This window comes from Rhinopithecus bieti, unplaced genomic scaffold, assembly GCF_001698545.2.
Source record: "Rhinopithecus bieti isolate Rb0 unplaced genomic scaffold, ASM169854v2 scaffold_35538, whole genome shotgun sequence".
Classification (NCBI taxonomy): Eukaryota; Metazoa; Chordata; class Mammalia; order Primates; family Cercopithecidae; genus Rhinopithecus; species Rhinopithecus bieti.
This window is the reverse complement of record NW_016815913.1, coordinates 3,457,259-3,483,331: the sequence shown is the minus strand read 5'-3', so window position 1 is coordinate 3,483,331 and position 26,073 is coordinate 3,457,259. Positions and strand designations below refer to the sequence as shown.

At 38.3% G+C, this 26,073-nt stretch overlaps 1 protein-coding gene across 1 annotated transcript in view; it reads right to left on the bottom strand.

The window, feature by feature from the left end:
• Positions 1-26,073, bottom strand: part of FREM2 (FRAS1 related extracellular matrix 2) — a 199,102-nt gene that overhangs the window by 21,646 nt on the left and 151,383 nt on the right. Inside the window, exons 7-15 of the mRNA XM_017854164.1 lie at positions 16,544-16,693; positions 14,602-14,811; positions 12,983-13,180; positions 12,110-12,274; positions 11,354-11,536; positions 7,010-7,140; positions 5,240-5,398; positions 3,654-3,957; positions 1,688-1,819 (exon numbers count right to left, since the gene is read on the bottom strand). Coding sequence (XP_017709653.1) covers positions 1,688-1,819; positions 3,654-3,957; positions 5,240-5,398; positions 7,010-7,140; positions 11,354-11,536; positions 12,110-12,274; positions 12,983-13,180; positions 14,602-14,811; positions 16,544-16,693 — 1,632 coding nt within the window. The remainder of the gene's footprint in view (positions 1-1,687; positions 1,820-3,653; positions 3,958-5,239; positions 5,399-7,009; positions 7,141-11,353; positions 11,537-12,109; positions 12,275-12,982; positions 13,181-14,601; positions 14,812-16,543; positions 16,694-26,073) is intronic.

Below are 26,073 nucleotides of genomic sequence, written 5' to 3'. Positions count from 1 at the left end.
GTCTCTACTCAAAATACAAAAATTAGCCAGGCATGGTGATGCATGCCTGTAATTCCAGCTACTCAGGAGACTGAGGCACGAGAATCGCTTGAACCCAGGAGGTGGAGGCTGCAGTGAGCTGAGGTCGCGCTACTGCGCTCTAGCCTGGGTAACAGAGTGAGACTCTGTCTCAAAAAAAAAAAAAAAAAAAGTTTGAAAACTACCACCATTATATAAGTACAGGCTAAAGACTGAAAATTTGTTCTGTAAAGGGTCAAATAGTAAATATTTTAGCATTGTGGTCCCTGAGGTCTCTGTTGACTGTTTGGTGCTGCCATCAGAGTGAAAGTCACTACTATGTGAAGGAATAAACATAACTGTGTGCAATAAAACTTTATTACGGGCCATGGGTTTGAATTTCATACCATCTTTATGTTTCAAAAGTAGACTTCTTGTTTTTCCTTTTTTTCCCCAAACATTTAAAAATATAAAATATATTCCTAGCTTGCAGACCATATGAAAACATGGAGCAGACTGTATTTGGCCACAGGCCATAGTGTGCTGAGCCCTGGAATGAGCAATACAGCAAAAGACTATGAACCAGTTCTTCTCTTTGAGCCTTTCCCACCTTTTCCTCTCAGATTCACTCGGAGCAAAACTCCGGCCCCACAGAAGAAGTGGTCAGCCTCAACGACACTTCTGGCAGAACTGTGGCTACTGAACATTGAACACTGCATTCAGAAAATGCAAAGCCAAGTCCTAGGAGCGGCAGAAGAGACCACCCTTTCTTTTAGGAAATAACTCTTATCGGTCTGTGTTTCCCTGATGGGTCCCTACTCAGCCCTTTGCAGCTCAAGTCACACCTCCACATGGACCTAGAGATTGGGTGGTTCAGGGACCAACATTATGCTATCAAGGAAGGAATGCAGATTCCTGACCACCTGCCCTTTCAATCCCCAGAAAATCTCAGGTTTTGATAGGCAGACATAGCAGATGTTCTTGTTCTGGGGGAGTAGATTCTACCTTGTAGCTCCTAATCATATTTCCTCTCCCTTAGCTACATAAAATATAACTAACATACCAAGTAATAAAATTAATATGAACAATTTGCTACAAGTGTAAAGTGAATTGAGTGGAAAATAACGTGAAAATGCCTTCTGCACATGGTAAAATATTCGTGAAGTATGATAAAGTTATTGATACACACATTCTGGTCACAGCTCCCTAGCCAGAGAAAATAAACACAATATATAATACCTGTTAGTTTTATTTTTTAAATTATATTTACATATCTAGGAAATGTCTTAGTTACATGATAAATATTGAGAGAGACATAAAACTCCAGCTATAAAATTGCAACACATGTTGAAGGTAGGCACTAAGATATCAAATACTTTACTGTAACTTCAAGTTTACAATTGAAGATGCATTTGTACTCTTTCATAAAAGCTAGACTATGTACCAGTCTTGTTTTATCATGTCTGGATATGTATTACATCTATCTAACTTTAAAGAATGCTTACATTGCCATAGTTATAAAAACTGTGTAGAACAAAGCTAAAAAAGTTGAAAGAAGCAGAAGGACTTGAAGCTCAAGTTGCAAACTGAACATTTGTTGAAGTTTGGTTATTTAGAAGATGAAGGAAAATGCACCAGGTAATGAGGAGTCCCAAACAATTCCACAGATTTGCTTACCCAGGTCACCTACCATCTATGTGTGGCATTGTGACAGTGAGCTTGATAAGGTTTGTGTAGTCTGGGTCCTCAGGGCCTGTGTAGCGCAATTTAGCTGAGAATGGCTCTGCCCCAACTACCCCAGGTACACGGGGCTGACAAAGACCTTGAAAAAAAAACCCATATTTATGCGAAAAGAAGGTAATCAATAATACCTAAAGAATGTTTTAAAAATATGAGCTATTATTTTTCTATGTACTTTAAACTTCTCTGTGGAGTAGGGCATGGCTAAGAGTTTATATCATGTCATAAGGAATTAGAAGGCCACAGGGTGAGAAGTAATCACAGCAGACAGTTTAGTGGCCACTTGACAATTTAGGAATTGTTCAAACTTTGAGAAAAAATAGTTACCATTCAATGTAACTTAATGTGTGCTGGTTACTCTAAGTCATGGTCATATTCACAAAACCATTTAAATATAAAGTATGAACAGATACAGTAAAAATGATTGAAAGTCAGTAGGATAAAAGTAAATGTATTTAAACCAAGTAAATTTTATTTTTACTGTAGAATAATATGCTTATCGTTAGTTATGTTTACACTACTTATAAGTGAACAAAACTAAAACTGCTCATTTTAGGAATGAAAACTAAAGTCTCCTTAAAAATCAGAGAACAAACTGTGTACAGTAGAGTTTTCTCTATATATGTAATTTTTTACAGTATGTGTATTATACATTATACTCCATTTTATATTCATCTCTCTTTCTCTCTCATATCTCCCAGTGACCTTCAAGAATTTGGACATGAAACTCTTTCTCCAGTATTTCCTTTAAGAAAACAGTGGGTTTTTTATTTGAACATCATGAAAGGGACCAAGATGCTGAATTATAATTTGAAGAGAACTTGGAAAGATACAATTGCTTATCTATTAGTATAAAACAGAGAAAATAGACAAATATTTACTAGAATAGCAACGAAATCAGAGGCAGGGCCCAGCATAGAGGCCGTCTGATTTATGAAAAGAGAGAATCATTTTAAGGCATTATTTAAATATTTGATGCTGAATATACAGTAGTCGCAGATGGGACATATGACCTCTCTTTATGCAGCAAATTTACTTTTGAATGCAGTATGCAAATGGATGATTTAGAAATAGAATCATATATATGCAACCGTTTTTAAGAAAAATCTCATTAAAAAATTATTCTGCAGTGAAGGATTTATTTATACAGTGGATTTCCTGTCTTTCCAATGTCGTCCCCAGCCACGTCCTATTCTCCATCCCCAATGTGCCTTTGCTCCAGCCTTAAATACAGTCTCTTTTAATACCAAGGTATTCATTTGCACATACCCCTCTACCCGGATTGCCCTTCCCCTCCCGTCCCCAGCAAAATCCTACTCACCCAACAACCAGCTGAGCTCCCGGCACGGCATGAGCTCTGTTCAGATCTGAGCCTTGCACACCATTTTGCCTTGTCTCCTGGTTTTTCCTCCTCTCCCTCTCAGAAGCTTCCCCATTTCTCTGCTTGCCATTCCCAGAATATCTCACATTCTTTCTTGCTTTTACGAGTTGTTGCTCATGCTTGGTTTCCTCTATTCTTTCCAGATTCAGCTTGAGCCTCCCCTCTTTGATGAGCCTTTCCTGACCCACTCAGGGTAAAACTAATCACTTCTACCTGTGCATTCCTGTGCCCTGTCTAGACTAAAATGTGTCCGCATCTTCAACTAGACCAAGAAATTCTCAAAAGCGGGGATCCTGTATTCTTTATTTTATTGCCAGCAAAAAGCATTGTGTCTGGCATATAATAGGTACTTAAAGGTGGAATGAATATTTTGTTTTCTAATACATAATTTTGTAAAAATAGATTTTAATTTTTAACTACTTACAAAATACATGGAATATGTGGGACATTTGGAAGTCTTAATAACCAGAAAGTAGACATTTGTAATATTCCACAGTATTCCAGTGATCTTCAGGGGAAAATGGCAATGACTGACCTTCTTCTCTGCTGATGGTTACAATAGGGCTCATGAGCTCCAGGCCTTCATCCCCGTTGGTGTTCACAGCACGAGCCGCACACTGCACCCGGGAGCCAGGCTGAAAGTATATAGAGTCCAGCGTGACCATCTTGGATGATGTAAAAAAGGTGTCGAAGTCCACTTCTCTCATAGGGCTGGTCACACCATCAGGGCCCGCAGGTGCACTAGTCAGCCACCGGTACCGGGTCAAAGTGTCATTGATGTTCTCACTTGCACAGATAGAGCCTGTTTTATCATAGTCTGAATATTTGGGGTTGCAAGCCTATGGAAAACAAATGACTGTGTTAGGAACACAGTGTAGAACAGTGTGGAACGCATTCTTCTCCTGTTCTCTGTCATCGAGTTTTCACTGCAGATTTCCCCAATTTCCACATGCTGTTCATACTACTTCCGAATTTTGATTCCCAGCCATGATAGTGTTTATAAATGCTGATCTTGCATTTCAAACAGCTTATTGGATGTTTCTATTTCTAACTTAATACGTGTAAAATTGTTATTTATATCATAATGTCTTGAATCATCAGGTTTGCCAATTATCCTTATTCTCTCTTTTTTCCTCCCTCCCTTCCTGTCTCTCATCTTACCCCCCTTATCCAGTGAGTCAGGAACTCGGCTGATTATTCTTTTGCAATATTGCTTAAGTTGATGCCTTCCTTTCCACTCCCAGCAGCACTTCTCGGTCTAATTCAGGGTCTTTTCTTCCAGTCCACTGACACACGACTGCCCTGTTAACCTGCCAGCTTAACCCCTCTGATCATTCTCCTGTGTAAGAACTCTTCGCTACACAACAAATGAAGTCCAAATTTCTTAATATGACATTGAAAACTCCCTATACTTTGACACCAAATTATCTCTGCCTTGTTGACTCAATTAACATGCATTGTGTACCTTTTATATATAAGTGATTATAGAAGTGCTGTTGTGATATAAAAATAAGTAAGTCATAATTTTAGCTCACAAGGAGCTTACAATTTAGAGTCAAGAAAAGGTAAATTTTAAAAGTAGTGATAATTTGCTATTTCTTATGCTGTTTGTTTCTAGCTGTAGCTCATGTTGCAATCCCTTCTTCCTAGAACGACCTTCCCTTATCAGACTTGCATCCTAAATGATCAAAATTCCACCTGACCACCCCAAATCTCCCCTCATATATGGACCTGCAGCTCTGACTTCCAATTTGTATCATTTTCATGATAGTGGTTATATCTTGCCTTATATTAGAGTTACCAATTCCTATATTCTTTTCTTCATCTATAAATATCTTGAATGTAGACCTCATATCTTATTTATTTTTCTATTGGTGACAGACTGAGATAACACACTGTGTACACATCAGTTAATGAACCTTTGCCGGGTGAAGAAAGAAAAAATGGGAGCTTTATTTGATTAGTGTTATATTTGCAAAGTTCAAGGCTTTAATTAAACCATGTAGTATTTTTCTACTTTCATTTCCTCATAACAAAGCCAATGCTATATTGATTACACTTTAAAGTTATTTGAAATAATTATCTTACAGTTTTCCTCAATTTTGTGAATCTCCTACTCACTGTGATACAGATGACAGGATAGCCTGACACGGGTCCAGCACTCTCCTTAGCTTTGGAAGTGTCATCATACATCAACAGGGATACAATTTGAGGGACAGAAGGAAAAGTGACATCTGCCATGCTGCTCATTTCTTCTATATACACAATGGCTTTGGTCACCTAGAAGGAAAAGATAATTATCACTGATTAGTGAAATATTAAACTTTTGATGCTTCTACCATACAGGACAATACTCACGATCCCTGGCAAACCCATGGCCTCGTTATGATGCAAAGTGTCATACTCAGAGCCCCTGGAGAGCAACTGGCCCTAAGTGGCCTGGTGCACATAACCTTGGCACCTTGTTCACATCTTATGGTTCCAGGGAGGGCAGCTGAGCCCAGGGCAGTCAATCCAAAGGTTGGCCAGCGGCCCACGAGGTGTTTGGGCTCTAATTTTTTTTTCTCTCCAGTTGTGATGACAGTAACTAAACCTGTCTTGGGGTTGTGAAGGGAAATTTCATGAAGGAGTCAATTCTTTGACAGTGGGAGTAGAGCTGGAGGGCATTCTGAAGGAAGGAAGATCAGAGAGGTCATGGGATAGTGTGAGCCTGGGTGAAGCAGATGCCAGTAATAAGAAATTTTTTAAAGCAGTCAAGGGCAGAAGGCACCACCTGAAACCCAGGCAGGGGAGAATTTGAGTTCCAGACAGAAGAGGAATCCATGAACACTTGCTGCTGGGCAAGGTGACAAGAACACCTTGCTGTGAACTTGCCCTGACTCCCAAATAACCTTCCAATATCTGACTAGATAGCATAGTTTCCCAAACTATTTTTACATGTATATTTTTAAAAGAAGCTTTCATCACTGGAAGTAACTTGAGTGAATATTCTTTTCACCCAAAAGAATTTCATATGCTACTACATAAAAATAATAATAAAAGATTCATCTTATGTGATGAAGACACAAAACTATATTTGATAAAGATTGCCCGTACTTGAATTTTAAATAACTTGATGAAAAGCAAGGCACTGTAGTAGAAAAACCATCAAGCAGTAAAGATTACAAAATGATACAAATATTTATGGAAAAAAGTTTCCCAGCTTAAACTCATACTAAAGTGAAACAAACAAAAAAGTAATACAGCAAATTTAAGCAAAGATATAAAAAATTAATACATTCCAAAAAGACATGTAGTTTTAAAAATCATTTCCCTTGACAAGGTCAACATTCTGTGGAATTATGTTCATTTTGAGGAAAATCTGGTTAATGAGACAATATAAATTAAGTAAGTATAGACAACAAGATTTAGGACTGCAACATTTTGATCATGAGGCTGTGGACATCAAATTCTGATAAAGCCAGGGGAAACAGATCGTGATTTGGAGGATTAGCAAACTGCTTTGTGGGTTTGAATATGTTTTATGAGTTGTGGCACTGAATTAATAGTTCCCTCTTTACTCTGAGATGCTACTTTCTCTCTGATGGTTAATCCCAAGGTCAATCAATTATTACTGACTGCCATGGGGAAGGGAAGTGCACTGGTTTGGGGCTCAGTAACTTCAGTCCTTGAGTTTCAACACATATTTTTCAGAGAAAAAGATAGGAATTTCTTGACTATGATCTAATCAGAAGAAAATATATTTAAGTGGTAAAAACAGATTATACATATCTCTTTCATGTAAGGCTTGTACAAAGTCGCCTCATTTTATTGTACACTATGTGATTGCTTTCATGCATTTTCTCTGACAAACTGCTGGCCATAAATTTACATACACATTACATTACTTACCTGCGTCTCTGCTATCATATTTTCATCAGGTGTTAGGTGAACAGTGAAGGCTTCTCTCATCTCTCTCACCCCATCAAAGATAACTTCGATTTCAACCACATGCTGGGTTTCCCCTTCCTTAAACTCAATTTCTACAAATGCAAAATCACAGATTTAAATCGTTTGCATGTGAATATTAGAAGTTTCCTATCAAGCTTTTTTTTGGTCTGTGGCCTGCAATGAGAAATACATTTTACACTGTGGTCCATTATTTTTGGGTGTGTGTGAGAAACGAAATCAAATGTTTAACAAACATCACTAATTCTTACTCTATGCATTTTACTTTAATATTTTCTTGTTTCCCAAGACTTTATTTTTTCAATTTTTTTATTTCCATAGGATTTGGGGGGAACAGGTCGTGTTTGGTTGCATGAATAAGTTCTTGAGTGGTGATTTCTGAGATTTTGTCTCACCCATCACTTGAGCAGTATACACTGTACCCAATTTGTAGTCTTGTACCCCTCACCTCCCTCCCACCCTTTCCCTGGAGTCCCAAAGATTCATTATATCATTGTTATGCCTTTGCATCCTCATAGCTTCGCTCCCACTTATGAGTGAGAATATACAATGATTGGTTTTCCATTGCTGAGTTACTTCACTTAGAATAACAGTCTCCAGTTCCATCCAGGTTGCTGTGAATGTGATTTTATCTGAAGAAAAATTTTAATAATAAGACATTGGTTTTTGGCCCACAGTTTGAAAATATGCTGAATTATGGGAGGGACAATCAGTAGTGCTAATATGGGGACATAATCAGAAAAATTAACATCTTATTCTCCAGAATTTCTAAACCAATAGGACTCAAGACAAATGAATATGATCACAGGTATAAAAGAGTGTGAATGGGATTTACATTATGTATATATGTAGAAGAGCTGGATAAATAACTGTTGAGTTTTCTATACAATATCAAATTATATTTCAAAAAAACTTCTTTGTGTTTTTCAGGGAAACGTAGACAAGTAATATTAGATAAATGCTAGTGATTGTTTTCTCTTCACCCTGTCCTTTCTCACTAAGAAAGAATTGCTTCAATGTCATGAAAGTTAAATCTAGAATTCTAAAAAAAATCAGAATTTTTTTCTTAACCACTCATTTCAAAATTACTAAAAATCATGAAAATTATCAGATTTTATTGAAGTCATAATTAAGCAACTGATCATACTGTAAAGCATGGATAAACTACTTTGTTGGTTTTACTATACCTTTTGAGATACTGTTTCAAAAGAGAAAATATAAAGCCTATAAAGTATAATTATCCCAATTAGAAGAGTCAACAGATGCCAGTTTCTGTTGTAGCTGCAGTTCAGTTATTATAATTCTAAATTACAAATCCTTTAGCGTCTGGAAGAAGAAAATGAATTGTCAGGGCACTTTCTTTTTTCTGCTTCAATTTTTAAATTATCAGGTATGAGGAGCAATTTTCTTCCCTTTATCTTTAAATAATTTTCTTTTTCTTTGTAACATTAGTTCTCTATTTCTAGATACAGCAATTATTTCTACTAGCCTTCACATATTATTTGAGCCTATCAGTCCCAGATTTCTTATACCCTGAGAGAACTTATAGTTCTTGTTCCAGAGAAGAAAATAGCTAATCATTTGCTTGATTTGACCTGTATCGTGTGACATTAAAAAATTGGTTTCTAACATTTAAATATCTGGGAATTTCATAGGAAAACAGAGATTTTTGAGTTTTTTTGGCACCTTCCTGCATGGCAGGAGACTATGACCACTAGGCTATGATAATACAGGCTTTTCTTAGCAAGGAATGGGCTTGCTGGCTTAATGACATTAGAATCACTCCATTTTCTCTCATATTTTCCTTGCTTTACTCGTTTTCATTGCTTATCTTAGATGTGTAAACATTCAAGGTTTTGTAATACCTTGAGTTATACAAACCAAATTTCTTAGAATTTAAAAAATTAAATATTTATTTTAAATATTTGTTATTGTTTTCTGATAGTATACTTGCTGGATAGTGGGCAAGTTTTCTCACTCACATTTATCTTTTTCTGTCACTTTAGACTATTTTAGTACGCAAAAAATTTCAACTTTTGTCCTATATTTAATTTTTTTCTGTTTTTTATTCTTAGGAAGGTATTCCTCACTTCAGTTTGAACATTTACAGGAGAACATTAGAAAAACGTTTCAGACAAAAATGATTCCTTAACATTTTCTTAGTATAAACATTAGTAAAGTACACATGTTGACGATTTATTTGATAAAAGAGAGCTCAACCAGGTTTTATTAATATTTTAACTCTTTCTGGACTTTACTTTTCAGTAGTCTACATAGCTCATATTTTGTTATCTGTTAGCAATAAGAGGGATTATCTATTTTACTGTCAATGAAACTGTCAAGAAAAACATTTTTTGTTAAAGATCATGTTATCAATATTTAGAAGATTCTTCTTTCATGTAAAATCTGCTCATTATAGAAATACATTTTATATTTTATAATTCAGTAGCTTATCAGTTTTGTTTTCTCTTCTCTGGGATTATGTGTGATTTATTTCAAATATATATTATGTTTTACATAGAGAATAATCTGGGGATAACTTTGAAGCTTGTATATTCTTTCCATATAGTGGTTACAATTTGATACAAGCTCCTCTGTAGAAGACGCCATTTTTTATATTGCCTCACTAACTTTGTTACTGATTCAGGGATACCTATCAGTTGTTTTCTCAGCTTTGTTTGTAAATTAGATAAAGATGAATGCCTGAAGGGCTAAGATCATCAAGAACGAATGACTCTTGATAGGGAGAGGTGGGAAAGTAGAAAACAGTGAATAATTAGACTCCAAATAATTCATAAACGTAATTTTGGACATAAAGTTACTTTTCTTTTGTAAGCAAATAATTCAGAGAGAGAGCAACTGAGAGAGAACTGAGTTTTTTTTTGTTTGTTTTTTGAGACGGGGTTTTGCTCTTGTCTCTCAGGCTGGAGTGCAATGGTGTGATCTCCGCTCACTACAGTCTCCGCCTCCCAGGTTCAAGCCATTATCCTGCCTCAGGCTCCCAAGTAGCTGGGATTACAGGCATGCCCCACCACACCCAGCTAAATTTTGTATTTTTAGTAGAAACAGGGTTTCGCCATGTTGGTCAGGTTGGTCTTGAACTCCTGACCTCAGGTGATCCACCCTCCTGGGCCTCCCAAAGTGCTGGGATTACAGGTGTGAGCCAACGTGCCTGGCTAGAACTGATTTGTTTTAATTACTGATAAAAGTAAATGGCAGGCCAAGTTTAGTGGTTCCTGCCTTTAATCCAAGCACTTTGGGAGGCCAAGGTGGGCAGATCACTTGAGACTAGGAGTTTGAGGCCAGCCTGGCCAACATGGTAAAACCCCATCTCTACCAAAAATACAAAAAAATTAGCTGGGCATGGTGGCGCATGCCTGTAGTCCCAGCTTCTTGGGAGGCTAAGGTGGGAGGATCGCTTGAACCTAAGACACGGAGATAGCAGTGAGCTGCGATTATGCCACTGCATGCTAGCCTGGCCAAAAAAGGGAAAGTCTTTCCCCAAAAAAAAAAAAAAAAAAAAAAAAAAAAGATGATGACATGGCTCAACATTTGCAAAAAGAGAGGGATGAAAGACATCTCTAAGTGGTTCCTTTTTTTGGTTTAGATTTAGATTGCTGGTGTTCTCTAAACCAAAATAGATTATTATCACAGTTATTATGACATAGAAAAATAAGGGAATTATTATTTAATCTGGTAACTACAATGAAGGTAAAACCAATAGAAAGTCAACTCAAAACAGAAGGTTATCTAGCACATTTACTCCAAATTTCCCTAAGTCCTAACACATATACCCTGTAAGTCAAAAAGAAAAAATCTTGGAAATAAATCCCATTGTGTTTGTTTTACTAAACGATAGGAATTTAAAAGAGTATGCTTATATTTTAATTGAAACAGCTCAGAAACAGAAAGTCAAATACTGCTCGTTCTCACTTATAAGTGGTAGCTAAATAATGTGTACATGTGGACATAGAGTGTGGAATGACAAACACTGAAGACCTGGGGAGGGTGGGGGAGTGGCAGGGGGTGCTTACTGAGAAATTACTTAATGGGTACAATGTACATTATTCGGCGGATGGATATACTAAAAGACTAGACTTCACTACGACACAGTATAACTGTGTAACAAAATTGCACTTGTACCCCTTAAAATTATACCCCTCAAAAAAGAGTGTCCTGTTTTTATTTCAATTGGATGTTTCCCTTCTTTTCCTTAAGGGCACTGGCACTGGCACACAGAGTTGGCATGATCCATCCATCAGGAGACGGGCCCTGGGAGCCCCGTACCTTCTGACACAGGATGGTAGTCTTCTCCAGAGGTGGCTGAGCCATCCTTGGTGTGGACTCTCACAATGGAAACCTTTGAAGTGTCTCCTTGGCGAATCACTGGAATTCTTACAACCACCGACTCTCCAGGTTCTTTGGGTTCAGTGACACTAAATTTGGTTTCTCCAAATTTAATAACAGTCTCTAAAATTGTGGGAAACACAGACAAATGAAATTATTAGTAAGGGGAATGCTTTTCCTCCATTTCTAATGTTTGTTTCCATGTGGGAGGGGCTTAAGGACTATTACACTCCTGGTTTCTCTCTGTCCCCTCACTCAAAATTAGTGATGTGTGTGGAAGGAAAAGCTGGCATATGTTGTCCAACTCCTTCCTGGGATTTAACCAGCCCCCAGAGAGCATGTGCTACCAGCTGTCTATGTGCCATAAATTACACATGAGCAGGCCACTGAAGGTGGCGGGGGAAGGGAGGAAACTGTTGGTCTCCCTGTACCCAAGGGTGTGTATAGAGTAGAGGGCCGGTATGGATGTTTGGGAATTAGTGTTGGGATGTAAGCCATTTTCTCCAGCGTCAAAATTATCAGTTTTAATTGTTTATTTTGTTCCCCATCTGTTTGTCTTTTGCTATTTCTCAATAGATTAAAAATCCTAGTCAGAAAGTAGAGGAGGCGGGGGGATTTTTCTGAGTCACTTAAAACCTTGACTTGGATGGATTTTAGTTCCCAATTTACAGTTGAACACAAAAAAAGATTTCTTACTATCAGCATCATCTCGGATCCTTATGAGAGTTTCGTTTTGTTCACCAACTGTAGCCCCAAAGGGAGAGTTGCTTTGTGGAGTGCCGAGTACCAGGCGGAGTTCCTCTACCTCCTCATAGAGCATGTCGTCCATCAGCTTAAGGATGCAGGGCTTTTCAGTCTCACCTGGAACAACAGTGTCAGCAGGTCAATCACGTCCCATAGGAATATATCTACAACTAGAATGCGAGCACCATAAGGGCAAGAATGTTGGTTTTTCCTGCCATCTCAGTGCAACAAATAGTGTTTGGCAAGTAATAAGCCTTCAGTAGATATTTGCTGAATAAGTGAATAAATATTTAAGTATATGCAATGACCAGCCCTTATTTGTATGGGGAATTTCTTTGACTTCTGTCTTTAAGCTCTGCCACTCATCTTAGAAAACAAAGGAAACAGCACAAATGCCACTTTTGTTTATGAATTTTTAGCATTACATTCAGAAAGCAAGATTAGCAGCCTTGTACTGGTTGATCATTGTTAATCTGACCTCAACACTAGTTTCTAGTATTATTAACTTCTGACTTACTAAACAAATCATTGAGCTAAGTTTAATTCCTAGCATTGTAAAATCTGTACATTTCATATGCTTTTGTCCACTGAGTAAGTTTTGAATACACCATATATCACATCACTGGGAATCAATAAGTTAATGCAGATACAAAAAGGGCATTCATTCAACCTGTTAAAAATCGATTTCACTTTCATCATTTAGTGCACATAAAACCATGCCATACGCTTGTTGGTATCAAGGAACTTGTATTTCCCTGATACAAATTTCTGAGTAAAAATTCAGCTTCTTCAAATTTCACGAAAAAATTTTAAGCTCAAGCTTACCAGGGAGGAATGTGATGATGGAGATATCAGTGTTTGGGCGTTCTTCAAAGTCCATCATCACCTGTGCAGACCCCTGCCGGGTGTAGCATCTCACTGAAGATCTGTACTGGACATCCCCGCTCCTATGGATCATCGTAACTATCTGCCCATCACTTTCGCTGCCAGTATATATTCGTTCTTTGAATTGCATCTTAGGCACTGCAAAAACAAAGGATCAAAGTGAACGGAAATTTCCTTGTGGAAAATGGCATTTCAGAAGATGTGGTTTAGTGGAAAGAATAATGGAAAGTAAATGAGAAGAACTGGATTCTGTCTCCATTCAGTCACTTGCCAATGTTTTGACCTTGAGCAAATCACTTAAGAGTTTTGATTTCCTTACCTTTGACATTTTGCTCTGCCTGTTTGGTAAAGTAAGGGTATGCAATGGAATGCTAAAAAGCAGATAAAACCACAAACCTTAAGATATTTGTATCTACATGTTTCTTAGTCATGAGGCTTTCAGGATTTCCTGATATGAAGAACACTAAATATTGTGCAGATAATTATAAGCATAATTTACTCAGATCATGTGGGAAAGTTGACTCGTGTGTGTGTGTGTGTGTGTGTGTGTGTGTGTGTGTGTGATTTTTAGGTGACACCTATGCTAGGTTAATTGCGTATAGGCCTCATTGACAATAGGTAAGACTCCTCCAAGCATGGTTGAAATCCTCATGATTGAAGAGTGTTCAGAATTCCCTTGTGACGGTGTGTCAGAATTCCCTTGTGATGATGTGCCATGTGTCCAGCAGAGGGTTGTCCCAGAACAGCATTTTTGGCACATTATCAGAGAAATTTTATGAGTGTCTAGGGGAAGGAGATGACAGAAAGTGTCCTGTGCTGTGAAGTGGAGAAAGATCACTGACACTCAGGGGTCTATGCAGTTCCACGTGGTTCCACCCATCTGCCGTGAGGGGAATTCTTGAGGCACAATCAAGATATTGATGACATCACTTTTTTTTTCTTTAAGGTTTGAGAGAAAGAATAAAAGTTTTATTCTGAGACTGTCTAATTCTATCAAAATCATCAGGAGGAGAAAGGTAGGGTATTTGTGTGAGTTGGACTGTGTCCCCCTTAAATTCGTATGTTGAAATCCCAACCCCAACACCTGAGGATGTGACCTTATTGGCAGGTTGGGTCTTGACAGAATTAATTAAGTTACAGTGAGGTCTTTAGGGTGGGCTCTAATCCAATATGACTGGTGTTCTCATAAAAAGAGGAAAATTAGACAGAGACACATACAGGGAACATGATGTGAAGAGACACAGGGACAACATGGCCATCTTCAAGCCAAGGAGAGAGGCCTGGAACCTCCTTCCCTGACAGTGCTCAGAAGAAAGAGAGCCTGCCAACACCTTAATTTTGGACTTCTCGCCAACGACTATGAGACAATAAATTTCTGTTATTTAAGCCACCCAGACAGTGGTACTTTGTTATGGAAGCTCTAGCAAACATATATATATACACACACACACACATATACATATATATATGTTATATATAGTTTATCATCTTGCTTATCATATATATATAAACCTTAGCTTACAATTTCACTTATCATTGTAAAATTAATAAACACTCACAATCGGAGACAGGGTCATTTATGGACACTATGGCTTTGCTGGGCTCGCCGAGGGCTGCATTCATAGGCATACGAAGCACCAGTTCAAATTTCTCAATTCCCTCCAGCACTGGTTCTCCAAGGTCATCCAGAATGACGACACGAACAGGTTGCATGTTGACTCCAGGTGCAAAATCTAAATTACGGCTGATGCCCACGTAGTCTGTTCCAGCTATGACAGTAACAAAAAAATATTCAGTTGGGGACAAATTTCAAAAAATTATAAGACACAAATTATGTAATTGTATTTATAATTCTTCTTTTAAAAAACAGAGACCAGCATAACCCTACAGAAAAGTACATTTAATACAATGCAAATAGATATCTAGATAGCTACTGTGGTGATAGATCAAAGACCAGCTGCTGAACTTTATCCACGTTTCATGGTTAGCCTTTGGATTAGTTGTGTTAGCTTTCTGTGTTATAGTTCCTCTAACTTTAGTTTGAAAATTATCTAATAAAGGTAATAAAAATCAGGCTTAGAAAAATCAGCATATCAATCAAATATATGATCCTCATAAATTACATATGAAATATAGACATTTAAAATTTTGTTAACATTAATTATTTATGTATCTTTGCTGGAGCTGCTGTAGAACATCCTACTTAGGTGTATGGCTGCCTGTTAGTTAAAGCAACACATTTAAGTGGAACCAGCTCTGCCCACACTCCATCCACCTTTGTTCCAGGCAATGAGAGAAGCTTCTATACTTTGATCTTTAATTTAATATTTTTCAGACAAAAGGGGCTATATCTAGTGTTGATACCTCCATTTATATCTAAAGTAGTTAAAAACAAAACTGCCTTTTAATCTGTAGCCACTGCATCCTCAAAGACTGACAGTGGTGGGCAATAGGTCGATAATAATTGCTTCTTTCTTTGTTTTCATACCTTCTGCTCTTCTGACTCTCATTTTGTATCTACTTTACCTCCAAATGTGCAACTTTACTTGAGCATATCTGTCTTTAATTCATTTTGTAGAATGTCCGTATCTCCTTGTGGTTCTTCTTATATTTTTTTCTTTTCCTCTGCTTCTTCCCCTTTGTTCTTATTTCTCTCTCTCCCTCCCATCATCTCTGATTTGAATATTTCTCTTAAAAATGATTAATGTAGTTAAACAAATGTTTACTGGGCACCTGCTACATGCAAAGCACTATACTGCTTCCACTACATTAAAAAAGTTAAAACTTCAGGGTGACTTTTCAAATGGTATAACCTGTGCTTGCTTTGTGTGATGAATGTCTGATGTGTGTATGACATGCGTGTGTGTTCTCATGTGTGTGTACATGAGAAAGTTTGTATTGTTGGTCATTTAGGGGAAAAAAAAGGAAATTTTGAATTCTATGCTTGCTGTAAACTTTAAAATCAACTTTTTGGAGATGTAGATCCCGGAATAAAATGCAGATATGTGCTAGTTAGTACATTTTTTATAATGAAGTGTGGAAAAAACCTTTTGGATCTGAAGTATTTATAGGGACTCATGGTTAAAATAAGGAGACAGCCAACTGAAGACACATGCCTGCATAGTACCTAAATGTCATAGGTTTCTGTGGGGATAGATTATGTGCAGCAAGATGATTTTCCTGCCTATAATGCCACAACATTCAGCAATACTAGTTTTGCTGAGAGTAGAGAACCACTTCATGGAAATATAGGCCTTAGTATATAGATCCTTTGAGTCTTCACGTTTGTAACCTAGCTTCTGATTCATGGCCCTTAAATGTACTTTCCCAAAGTACTAAATAAAGCCTAGATTTACCTCCTAGAGTAATAATTTCAGCAAAAACAATACACCCAGCCAAACTGCTTTAATAGAAGTGAAGTATTTCAGCTTTAAACAAATTTGTGCCATGGTCATTGAAAATTGCAGAACAGTCAAAAGAGCCGAGCGGGAAACTGCTCACCATCTGCGGAGGGAGGATCCGTTTTCCGAGACCTCACTGTGACACTAGAAGACTTGGACAGGTCAGTGCCTGTTCTCCACACCCGAACTTCCACGTAGCCAGCACTCTCATCCACGGAGTATTCCACATCGCCGAAGTAGAAGATGGGTTCTGTTAAGAAAGGAACAGAAATCATTTCTGTTATTTTTATTTTTTCGCATCAAACTCTATTGACATGATTCCAAAGAAGAGTGTGCTGACTCTTAGGGACTTCCTTATCATACATTTTTCCTTTTAGTGAGATAACATCTCTTCGATCTGTACTTTTCAGGTCAAAATATTACTGCTTACAATCAAACATACACACAGTAAAGTGTCTAATAAAACATTCTCATCTTGAGGCATAAGTTTGTTTGTCCTTCATATGTGGGATTATAAGTGGCTTCCAAAAGTGCCCTTGGAAGCTTAGTTGGAAAAATAGAACTAAATGAAACAAAATACATACCTGATTTTTTTTTTTTTTTTTTTTTTTTTAGTTTGGCCTAGCCACTCATTTATTATCTCCTACCAAGTTTCCACTCTGGAACAGAGCTATAACTTTTTGCATTATGCCATTTTCTGGCCCATTAGATTTGGGCTTAATTCGGTGTATGTGGGCGTGTTATAATCACAAGGGTTAGAATCTACTGTCATAACTAGACTGGAATATATGATTGCTAGTCCTGAAGACTGCAGGGCCTGACTGCAGGTTGCCTGTAGAGTACTGAAGATGCTCTATATTAAGTGAGACTTTACTAAAGAAATAATCTCATACGAAGGGGTTAATATTAATTCTAAACACACAAGAAAATGAGGCAGATTCAGTCACTAAACTAGGGCACTTGCTTTGGGGTCTTCGTATTTTTTTCCAATACTGGTGATACATTTCAATTGATCTAATCAGTTTCTGCCTGACTCAACCTGTGACCAATGGTTTACCTTGTGACAGAGCTGCTAGAAGTCTGAAGTTTAGCAGTCAGCTGACCAATGAAAAAACACAGATTTAATTTGTGATCTTACTGTAAAAAAATTTATTTTGAATTACGTAGAGGCTCACAGGAAGTTGTAAAAGTAGTATATACTTCACTCATTGTGAGCTTATTTTTATAAGCAATTATTAAGAAAGATAAACTATATCACCCAGAATAAAGGTTAATGATAATAGTTACCATGCATGAACAGACACAGGTGAATGTACACACATAAGGTGAACAACTCTTTGACTTGACACATTCTAGTCACCTGGCTCTAGTTTTACAAGATTCAAAAGGACTGCATTTAAAAGAACATGCAACTCACATTACTGTTCCTTAAGAAGGAAGGCCACTAAAAACATGATATCATGTTTCAGAGCAACTAACTGAATTCCCACACATACCAAATTAAGCAAAACTCTACAACAATGGCTCACAAAGCCACTTGGAAAGGCAAAGAAAATTCATTTTGTGCATTGTTCACATTCAGTATGATTTCTTTATTTTCTTGCCCCAAATAAGTTACCTTTATTTAAACTGGAAACGTTTGTTTTCTTTGTTTCTTCACATTGTGGGCATGATAAAAATCATACAGCCCCTTCAAATTCTTGAATGGTTCAAAACCAACCTTAGAAATTTTGTTCACGTATTTTGGTTCAGAGGGTGATAAATGTCGCTGCAGCATAGTTAACCTCCTTCTTATCCTTTCAACTTGGACGGTGCTAGGGCACATGAGTGTACGTGTACAGACGAAGGTGTTATCTGTTAACCTCAGTCAAAGCAGAACTCAACTACAAGCCAGTACATTCCTGACATTTCCCACACTGAGGTAGGGCACAAAGGTGAAGACAGAGAACTCTGAAAATGCATCTTCTGACCAGATGGCCAAACCAGGCACATCTGTAAGTCTTTTAAAAGGCTTCCATAATTATCACAGAGGCTTGATCACCTGCATCCAACAAGTGATCTCTGTTAGTCTCTTCACATTCCTGACAAACCACAGCATCACCCAAATTAGGTTTCTGAGTTATGGGAGAGAGCTGTGAAATGCAGTTAAGGGAGGACCTTTTATTTGACAATGATACCTCCCCATCATCCCACCTCCCAAGTCCTCACAGACACATAACAAAAAAGCAACGTAAAAAAATCAAGTGAGTGAATATACAACTGCTAAACACCAAATAAGCTACACATCGGGGACCAAATGGTGTGTTGCATGTTTCACACTCATTCTGTCAACTCCAAAACACATAGTTGTACTTTATAGCTTAATGTGTAGTTTTTATAAGAAAAAATATGGAAGTCTTATGTATGTAGTACTCTGAAAACTTCTAAGTTGTCATTCAAAATGAAGATGAATTAGTTACCATGTATGTACAGACACATGTCTTTTATATGCATGTGGGTGTATTTGTGTGAATGTGTATGTGAGCAAGACAGAAAGAGAGAAAGAGGTGGGGGTGGCATGGCACATGGGACAACGTTATAAAAATAAAACGGATATGAATGATGCAAACCGCATGATTATGTTGCCTATTGCATAATATATTGTTATCTCCTGTAGAAAGAAGGAGGGAGAATGGAAATGGGATTTTAACCCTAAATCCTTCAACTTTAATACAGTGCTAATAAAAGGAGTTAGAAAAGTTAATCACTGCCTTAAAGCTTTTGATTATGAGTAGATTTATATATATGATTTTCTCCCTCTTTGTGCTCCACTCATCATGACTGAAAACTGAATAATCTGAAAACTCAAATAATCAATTACAATTACTGAAGTTAAAGTCTGATGTGATTATTGAGATTAAAACACATTCAATAGTTTCTACAGGAAAAAAACCTCTATCTATCTAGTTTCTTATGCCATTAATTAAAAAGATGTTTAAACATCAGCATATTTTTTCAGTGTTAGATGAGTAAGAACGAAAAGAAGTAACGATTATGTTTATTTCAATTTCTCAGCATCTTTTCAAAATACCTAAAATTTGAATATTGTTTATAATCATTACCACTGGGAGAAAACCTTATGTAATATGAATGAGTTAAAGACACATTAAGCAGTAAGTTGAGTTATAGATGTCACTTAAGAAAAATAGCAAGATATTCCTGGAACATTTTAATGAGTACTAGGCAAGAGGAAGGAATAAAATAACAAATGGATGTGACTGTCATGCCTTTGAAAGGTATCTATGCAAAAATCCAGAATAATTGCTTGTTCCCCAACAATTACTATTTATGAGTAAGATTTTTAACTCACCTCTTTCTTTGGTAAACTTTATTTTTTTGCCTGGAAACTTGGTTTCTTTTAAGAAAATAAGTAAACTGAAGATCCTTCTAGATCAGTTATGGAAATACCCCTACCCTGTTACAATTTAAAGTAAACTAGAAGTCTATTCAATTCTTTAATTCAGCTACTAAATACACACTGTGCCTTGTACCATGTTTAAGTTCACAGACTTAATGGACAAAACAATCAGTGGAGGATATTATTACCTGGAATAAGAGGATGATCAAATAAAGCCACACATCTCATAGCCTACACCCACCTAAGACCATAAAACAGTCCTTGCTCATCACTCCACCACCCTCAGATGACACTCCAGAATGCAGAGGAAAGATAAATTTATCCAAATTGACTGTGAGCAGCGCAAGGGAGGTTTTGAATTGGCCTAGTGAGTGTGAAATTCATAAGGGAAGCCAAACTCTACACTCTATCCCTTGAGGTCTTTATACTTTTAAATAAAGGACATAGATCAAGGCATTGACTACAGAAAAGTCTATTTTAGCTCATTAAACATTAATGTGCTTCTCAAGGTTGGGGATACTTTCACTACCTACAGCACAGATAGGATCACATTTATTTCCTACAAATGTAGAAGAGGTGGCCAGGTGAGCAATACAGCACAGATACCTGCAACAAAGACAAAGAGAAACAATTTAAGTTTCTTTCCCCGAGGGAAAAAATTTCCCAGTGTCTAGATGGATGTTTACAATTACATTGTGTCTCCTGAGATGAAAGGAAGAGGTGCCAGTAGTAATTGCTATCTGGAGCCAAATCTTATTTACTCACGTGCACATAGACCATCATTCAAGTAAGCTTTGTAGATCTAACCAATGTGTTTGCTTAGAACTGAATGAAGTAAAAGCTTTAATGCTGCCTTTCTGTCCGGTGCTGAAAATAATACAAAGGAATGGTTTCCAAATGAGATCTTCCTTCTGAGCTGTATTGCCTAATCAATCCATGTCCCCTGGGCACCTCAAGGTGGACTTCTCCACAACGGAATCCACAGGGTCACCTCCACTCCCCTTCCCCGGGTTTCTCTTTGTCTCACTGCCACTAATCTAGCTGCAGGCAGTAACACCTTCCTTTTGAGTTTTCTCAGCAGCCACTTAACCAGGCTCTTAAGGAAAGTGGTCATCCCTCAAAGCAAATCTCATCATAGTACTCCCTTTGCTGAAAGCCTCTCAACTTTCCTTACTGTTCTTGGGATTATTCACAAGCTACTTAACATGGTTTACAAGACACTGAAACATTTGACCTTGGTTTGCCTTTTCGACCTCATATTAGCCCCTTTTCTAGTAAACAATCCAGTCTTCAATGTGCCCCTCCCAGCCTTTGCTCTATGGCTGCTGCTGCTGCTTTGAATACTCCTCCCTCCTCATCCAGATACCTCCTGCTCTGCTCATCTTCCAGGCTTCTGTTGAGAAGTCACTTCTGTGGGGAGCACCCAGCTTTCCCCTACCAAACAAAGCCCTGGCTCAACTTCCGCTGTCACTGGGAGTATGTCCCCCATTGTCTCTGAGCTCTCTAAGGGGAGGAATCAAGCTTCCTCTATTCACTGGTACTTCCCTAACATGTAGCTTAATCAATGTAATAGGTATGCAATCAATATGTGTAGAATGAATTAACATCAGAGTAGAATTACTTATTTGCTACAGCAAATGAATAACTATGTCTGTCTTTGGGGTGGGTGAGTCAGAAGAGGACACTCTTAGCATCAGGCAGTAGCAGTTAAGAAGCCTAAGGAGGAGCCAGTGCTTTTCTTTGCAGTAAAACGACTTTGTAAGGCTGCCCTTTGAATCTGTAAGAAATTCACGGGGAAGGAAAAGCGAATTAAAATGAACTCAAAGAGAAGAGGCTTTTTTTTTTTCTTTTCTTTTGAAATACTTTGCTTTCACTGGTTCCCAAATAGGAAATATACTAGAATTATCCTAGAGAATTTAAAAATACAGATGCCAGGGCCTTATCTCCAACTTTCCAAATCAGAATCTCCAACAGGCACTTCCAGGCACCTGTGTTTGTTTGTTAATAGGTTTTAGTTTTTAGAGCAGTTTTAGGTTCATGGCAAAACTGAGCAGAAGATGCAGAGACCTGCACATGCCCCTTGCCTCCACACAGGCACAGCACTGTTTTTAAAAACCTTCACAGGCAGCTAACTTGCAGTCAGCAATCTGCGTATTGTTTTAGCTCATTTCAGCATCTTTAAAACTAGTAACTTAATTGCTAGATACCACAGTAGTAGTTGTTTTAAATTCAGTACCTTATTTCATCCTCACAACCACCCACTGAGGTGTGTACTATATTAATCCCATTTTCACAGATAAGGAAATCAAGAATTGGGGAGATCAAGAGATTTGCCCAAAGTTGTGCTGTACATCAGGGAAATAGTGGAACTAGGATGCATATCTAGATAAAGCCTGTGCCTTTGACTACTATTAAGGCAGGAAAGGAGTCATAAAAGGTTTTCACAAGATTCTTATGGACAAAATTTTTACCTAGCAATTCAATATATGGGGATGTGTCATATAGAAATGCTAACCTAAGTGTTCAAAGATGCATACAAAGGATTGCTCATTGTATTTCATTCATTTGTGTTAGGGTGCAATTGGAAACAAGCCCAAAATCTATCAGAAAGGGATTAAATTCAGTTCTTTCACAAAATGGACTACTAGACTATAAAGCATACATGTGCGTGTGTGTATATACATACATATATACACACATACATATATACACACACATATATATACACATAGATACAGATACTTATTTTAGTTTTACCCCCCAGGTTAACAAATATTTGAGATATTGATGCTCTGCGATTCTATATCTTATGCTCTCTAGTTGGCTTCATCAGCAGCAGTGATAGATTAAAATTTAAAGGTAATTTGGGTTGCAGTGAGCCAATATTGCACCATTGAACTCCAGCCTGGGTGACAGAGCCAGACTCTGTATTAAAAAAAAAAAAAAGGAGGAAGCTGGGCAAGGTGACTGAATAGGAACAGCTCTGGTCTGTAGCACACAGCAAGACCAATGCAGAAGGCAGGCAATATCTGCATTTCCAACTGAGATACCCAGTTTGTCTTATTGGGACTGGTCAGACAGTGGGTGCAGCCCATGGAGGGCAAGCAGAAGCAGGGTGGGGCATCTCCTCACCTGGGAAGTACAAGGGGTCGGAGAACTCCCTCCCTCGGCCAAGGGAAGCTGTGAGGGACAGTGCCATGAGAAACCGTGCACTCCAGCCCAAATACTGCGCTTTTCCCATGGTCTTCACAACCCACAGACCAGGAGATTCCTTTGGGTACCTATACCACCAGGGCCCTGAGTTTCAAGCACAAAACTGGGTGGCTGTTTGGACAGACACCAAGCTAGCTGCAGGAATTTTTTTTCATACCCCAGTGGTACCTGGAATACCAGCAAGACAGAATCATTCACTCCCCTGGAAAGAGGGCTGAAGTCAGGGAGCCATCTAGCTCGGTGGATTCCACCCCCATGGAGCCCAGCAAGCTAACATCCACTGGCTTGAAATTCTTGCTGCCAGCAAAGCAGTCTGAAGTCAACCTGGGACACTTGAGCTTAGTATGGGAAGGGGCGTCCACCATTACTGAGGCTTGAATAGGCGGTTTTCCCCTCACAGTGCAAACAAAGCCTCCAGGAAGCTCGAACTGGGTGGAGCTCACAGCAGCATGGCAAAGCCACTGTAGCCAGACTGCCTCTCTAGATTCCTCCTCTCTGGGCAGCACATCTCTGAAAGAAAGGCAGCAGCCCCAGTCAGGGGCTTGTAGATAAAACTCCCATCTCCCTGGGACAGAGCACCTGGGGGAAGGGGCAGTTGTGGAGGCAGCTTCAGCAGACTTAAATGTTCCTGCCTGCCAGCTCTGAAGAGAGCAGAAGATCTCCCAGCACAGTGCACAAGCTCTGCTAAGGGACAGAGTGCCTCCTTAAGTGGGTCTTTGACCCCTATGCCTCCTGATGGGAAGATACTACCCAGTGGGGGTTGACAGACACCTCATACTGGAGAGCTCTGGCTGGCATCTGGCAGGTGCCTGTCTGGGATGAAGCTTCCAGAGGAAGGAGCAGGCAGCAATCTTTGCTATTCTGCAGCATCTGCTGGTGATACCCAGGCAAACAGGGTCTGGGGTGGAACCACAGCAAACTCCAGCAGAACTGCAGAAGAGGGACTTGACTGTTAGAAGGAAAACTAACAAATGGAAAGGAATAGCATCAACATCAACAAAAAAGACGACCACGCAAAAACTCCATCCTAAGATTACCAGCAGCAAAGACCAAAGTTAGATAAATCCATGAAGATGAGGAAAAATCACCACAAAAGGTTGAAAATTCCAAAAACTAGAATACCTCTTCTCCTCCAAAGGATCACAACTCCTCGCCAGCAAAGGAACAAAACTGGGTGGAGAATGAGTTTGACAAATTGACAGAAGTAGGCTTCAGAAGTTGGGTAAAAACAAACTCCTCTGAGCTAAAGGAGCATGTTCTAACCCAATGCAAGGGAGCTAAGAACCTTGAAAGAAGGTTAGAGGAATTGCTAACTAGAATAACCAGTTTAGAGAAGAACATAAATGACCTGATGGAGCTGAAAAACACAGTATGAGAACTTCATGAAGTATACACAAGTATCAATAGCTGACTTGATCAAGCGGAAGAAAGGATATCAGAGATTGAAGATCAACTTAATGAAATAAAGCATGAAAACAAGATTACAGAAAAAGTAATGAAAAGGAACGAACAAAGCCTCCAAGAAATATGGGACTATGTGAAAAGGCCAAACCTACATTTGATTGATGTACCTGAAAGTGATGGGGAGAATAGAACCAAGTTGGAAAACACACTTCAGGATATTATCCAGGAGAACCTCCCCAACCTAGCAAGACAGGCCAATATTCAAATTCAGGAAATACAGAGAACACCACAAAGATACTCCTTGAATAGAGCAACCCCAAGACACATAATCTTCGGATTCACCAGGGTTGAAAGGAAGGAAAAAATGTTATGGGAAGCCAGAGAGAAAGGTCGGGTTACCCACAAAGGGAAGCCCATCAGACTAACAGTGGATCTCTCAGCAGAAACCCTACAAGCCAGAAGAGAGTGGGGGCCAATATTCAACATTCTCAAAGAAAAGAATTTTCAACCCAGAATTTCATATCCAGCCAAACTAAGCTTCATAAGTGAAGGAGAAATAAAATCCTTTACAGACAAGCAAATGCCGAAGCATTTTGTCATGACCAGGCCTGCCTTAGGAGCTCCTGAAGGAAGCACTCAATATGGAAAGGAAAAACCAGTACCAGCCACTGACAAACAAACCAAAATGTAAAGACCATTGACACTATGAAGAAATTGCATCAACTAATAGGCAAAATACCCAGTTAGCATCATAATGACAGGAAAAAAATTCACACATAACAATAATAATCTTAAATGTAAATCAGCTAAATGCCCCTATTAAAAGGCACAGACTGGCAAATTTGATAGAGTCAAGACCTATCAGTGTGCTGTATTCAGAAGACCCATCTCACATGCAGAGACACACATAGGCTCAAAATAAAGGGATAGAGGAATATTTACCAAGCAAATGGAAAGCAAAAAAAAAAAAAAAGAAAGAAAGAAAGAAAGAAAAGCAATCCTAGTCTCTTAAAATAAATTTTCAACCAACAAAGATCAAAAAAGACAAAGAAAGGCATTACATAATGATAAAGGGATCAATGCAATAAAAAGAACTAACTATCCTGAATATATATGCACTCAATACAGGAGTGCTCAGATTCATAAAGCAAATTCTCAGAGACCTACGAAGAGACTTAGACTCCCACACAATAATAGTGGGAGACTTTAACACCCCACTGTCAATATTAGACAGATCAACAAGACAGAAAATCAACAAGGATATTCAGGACTTGAACTCACCTATGGACCAAGCAGGCCTAATAAACATCTACAGAACTCTCCACCCCAAATCAACAGAATATTCATTCTTCTCAGCACCACATAGCATGTATTCTAAAATCGACCACATAATTGGAAGTAAAATACTCCGCAGCAAATGCAAAAGACTGGAAATCATACAAACACTCTCTCAGACCACAGTGCAACAAAATTAGAACTCAATATTAAGAAACCCACTCAAAACTGCATGACTACATGGAAACTGAACAACATATTCCTGTATGACTACTGACTAAATAATGAAATTAAGGCAGGAAGAAGTAAGTTATTTGAAACCAATGAGAACAAAGACTCAA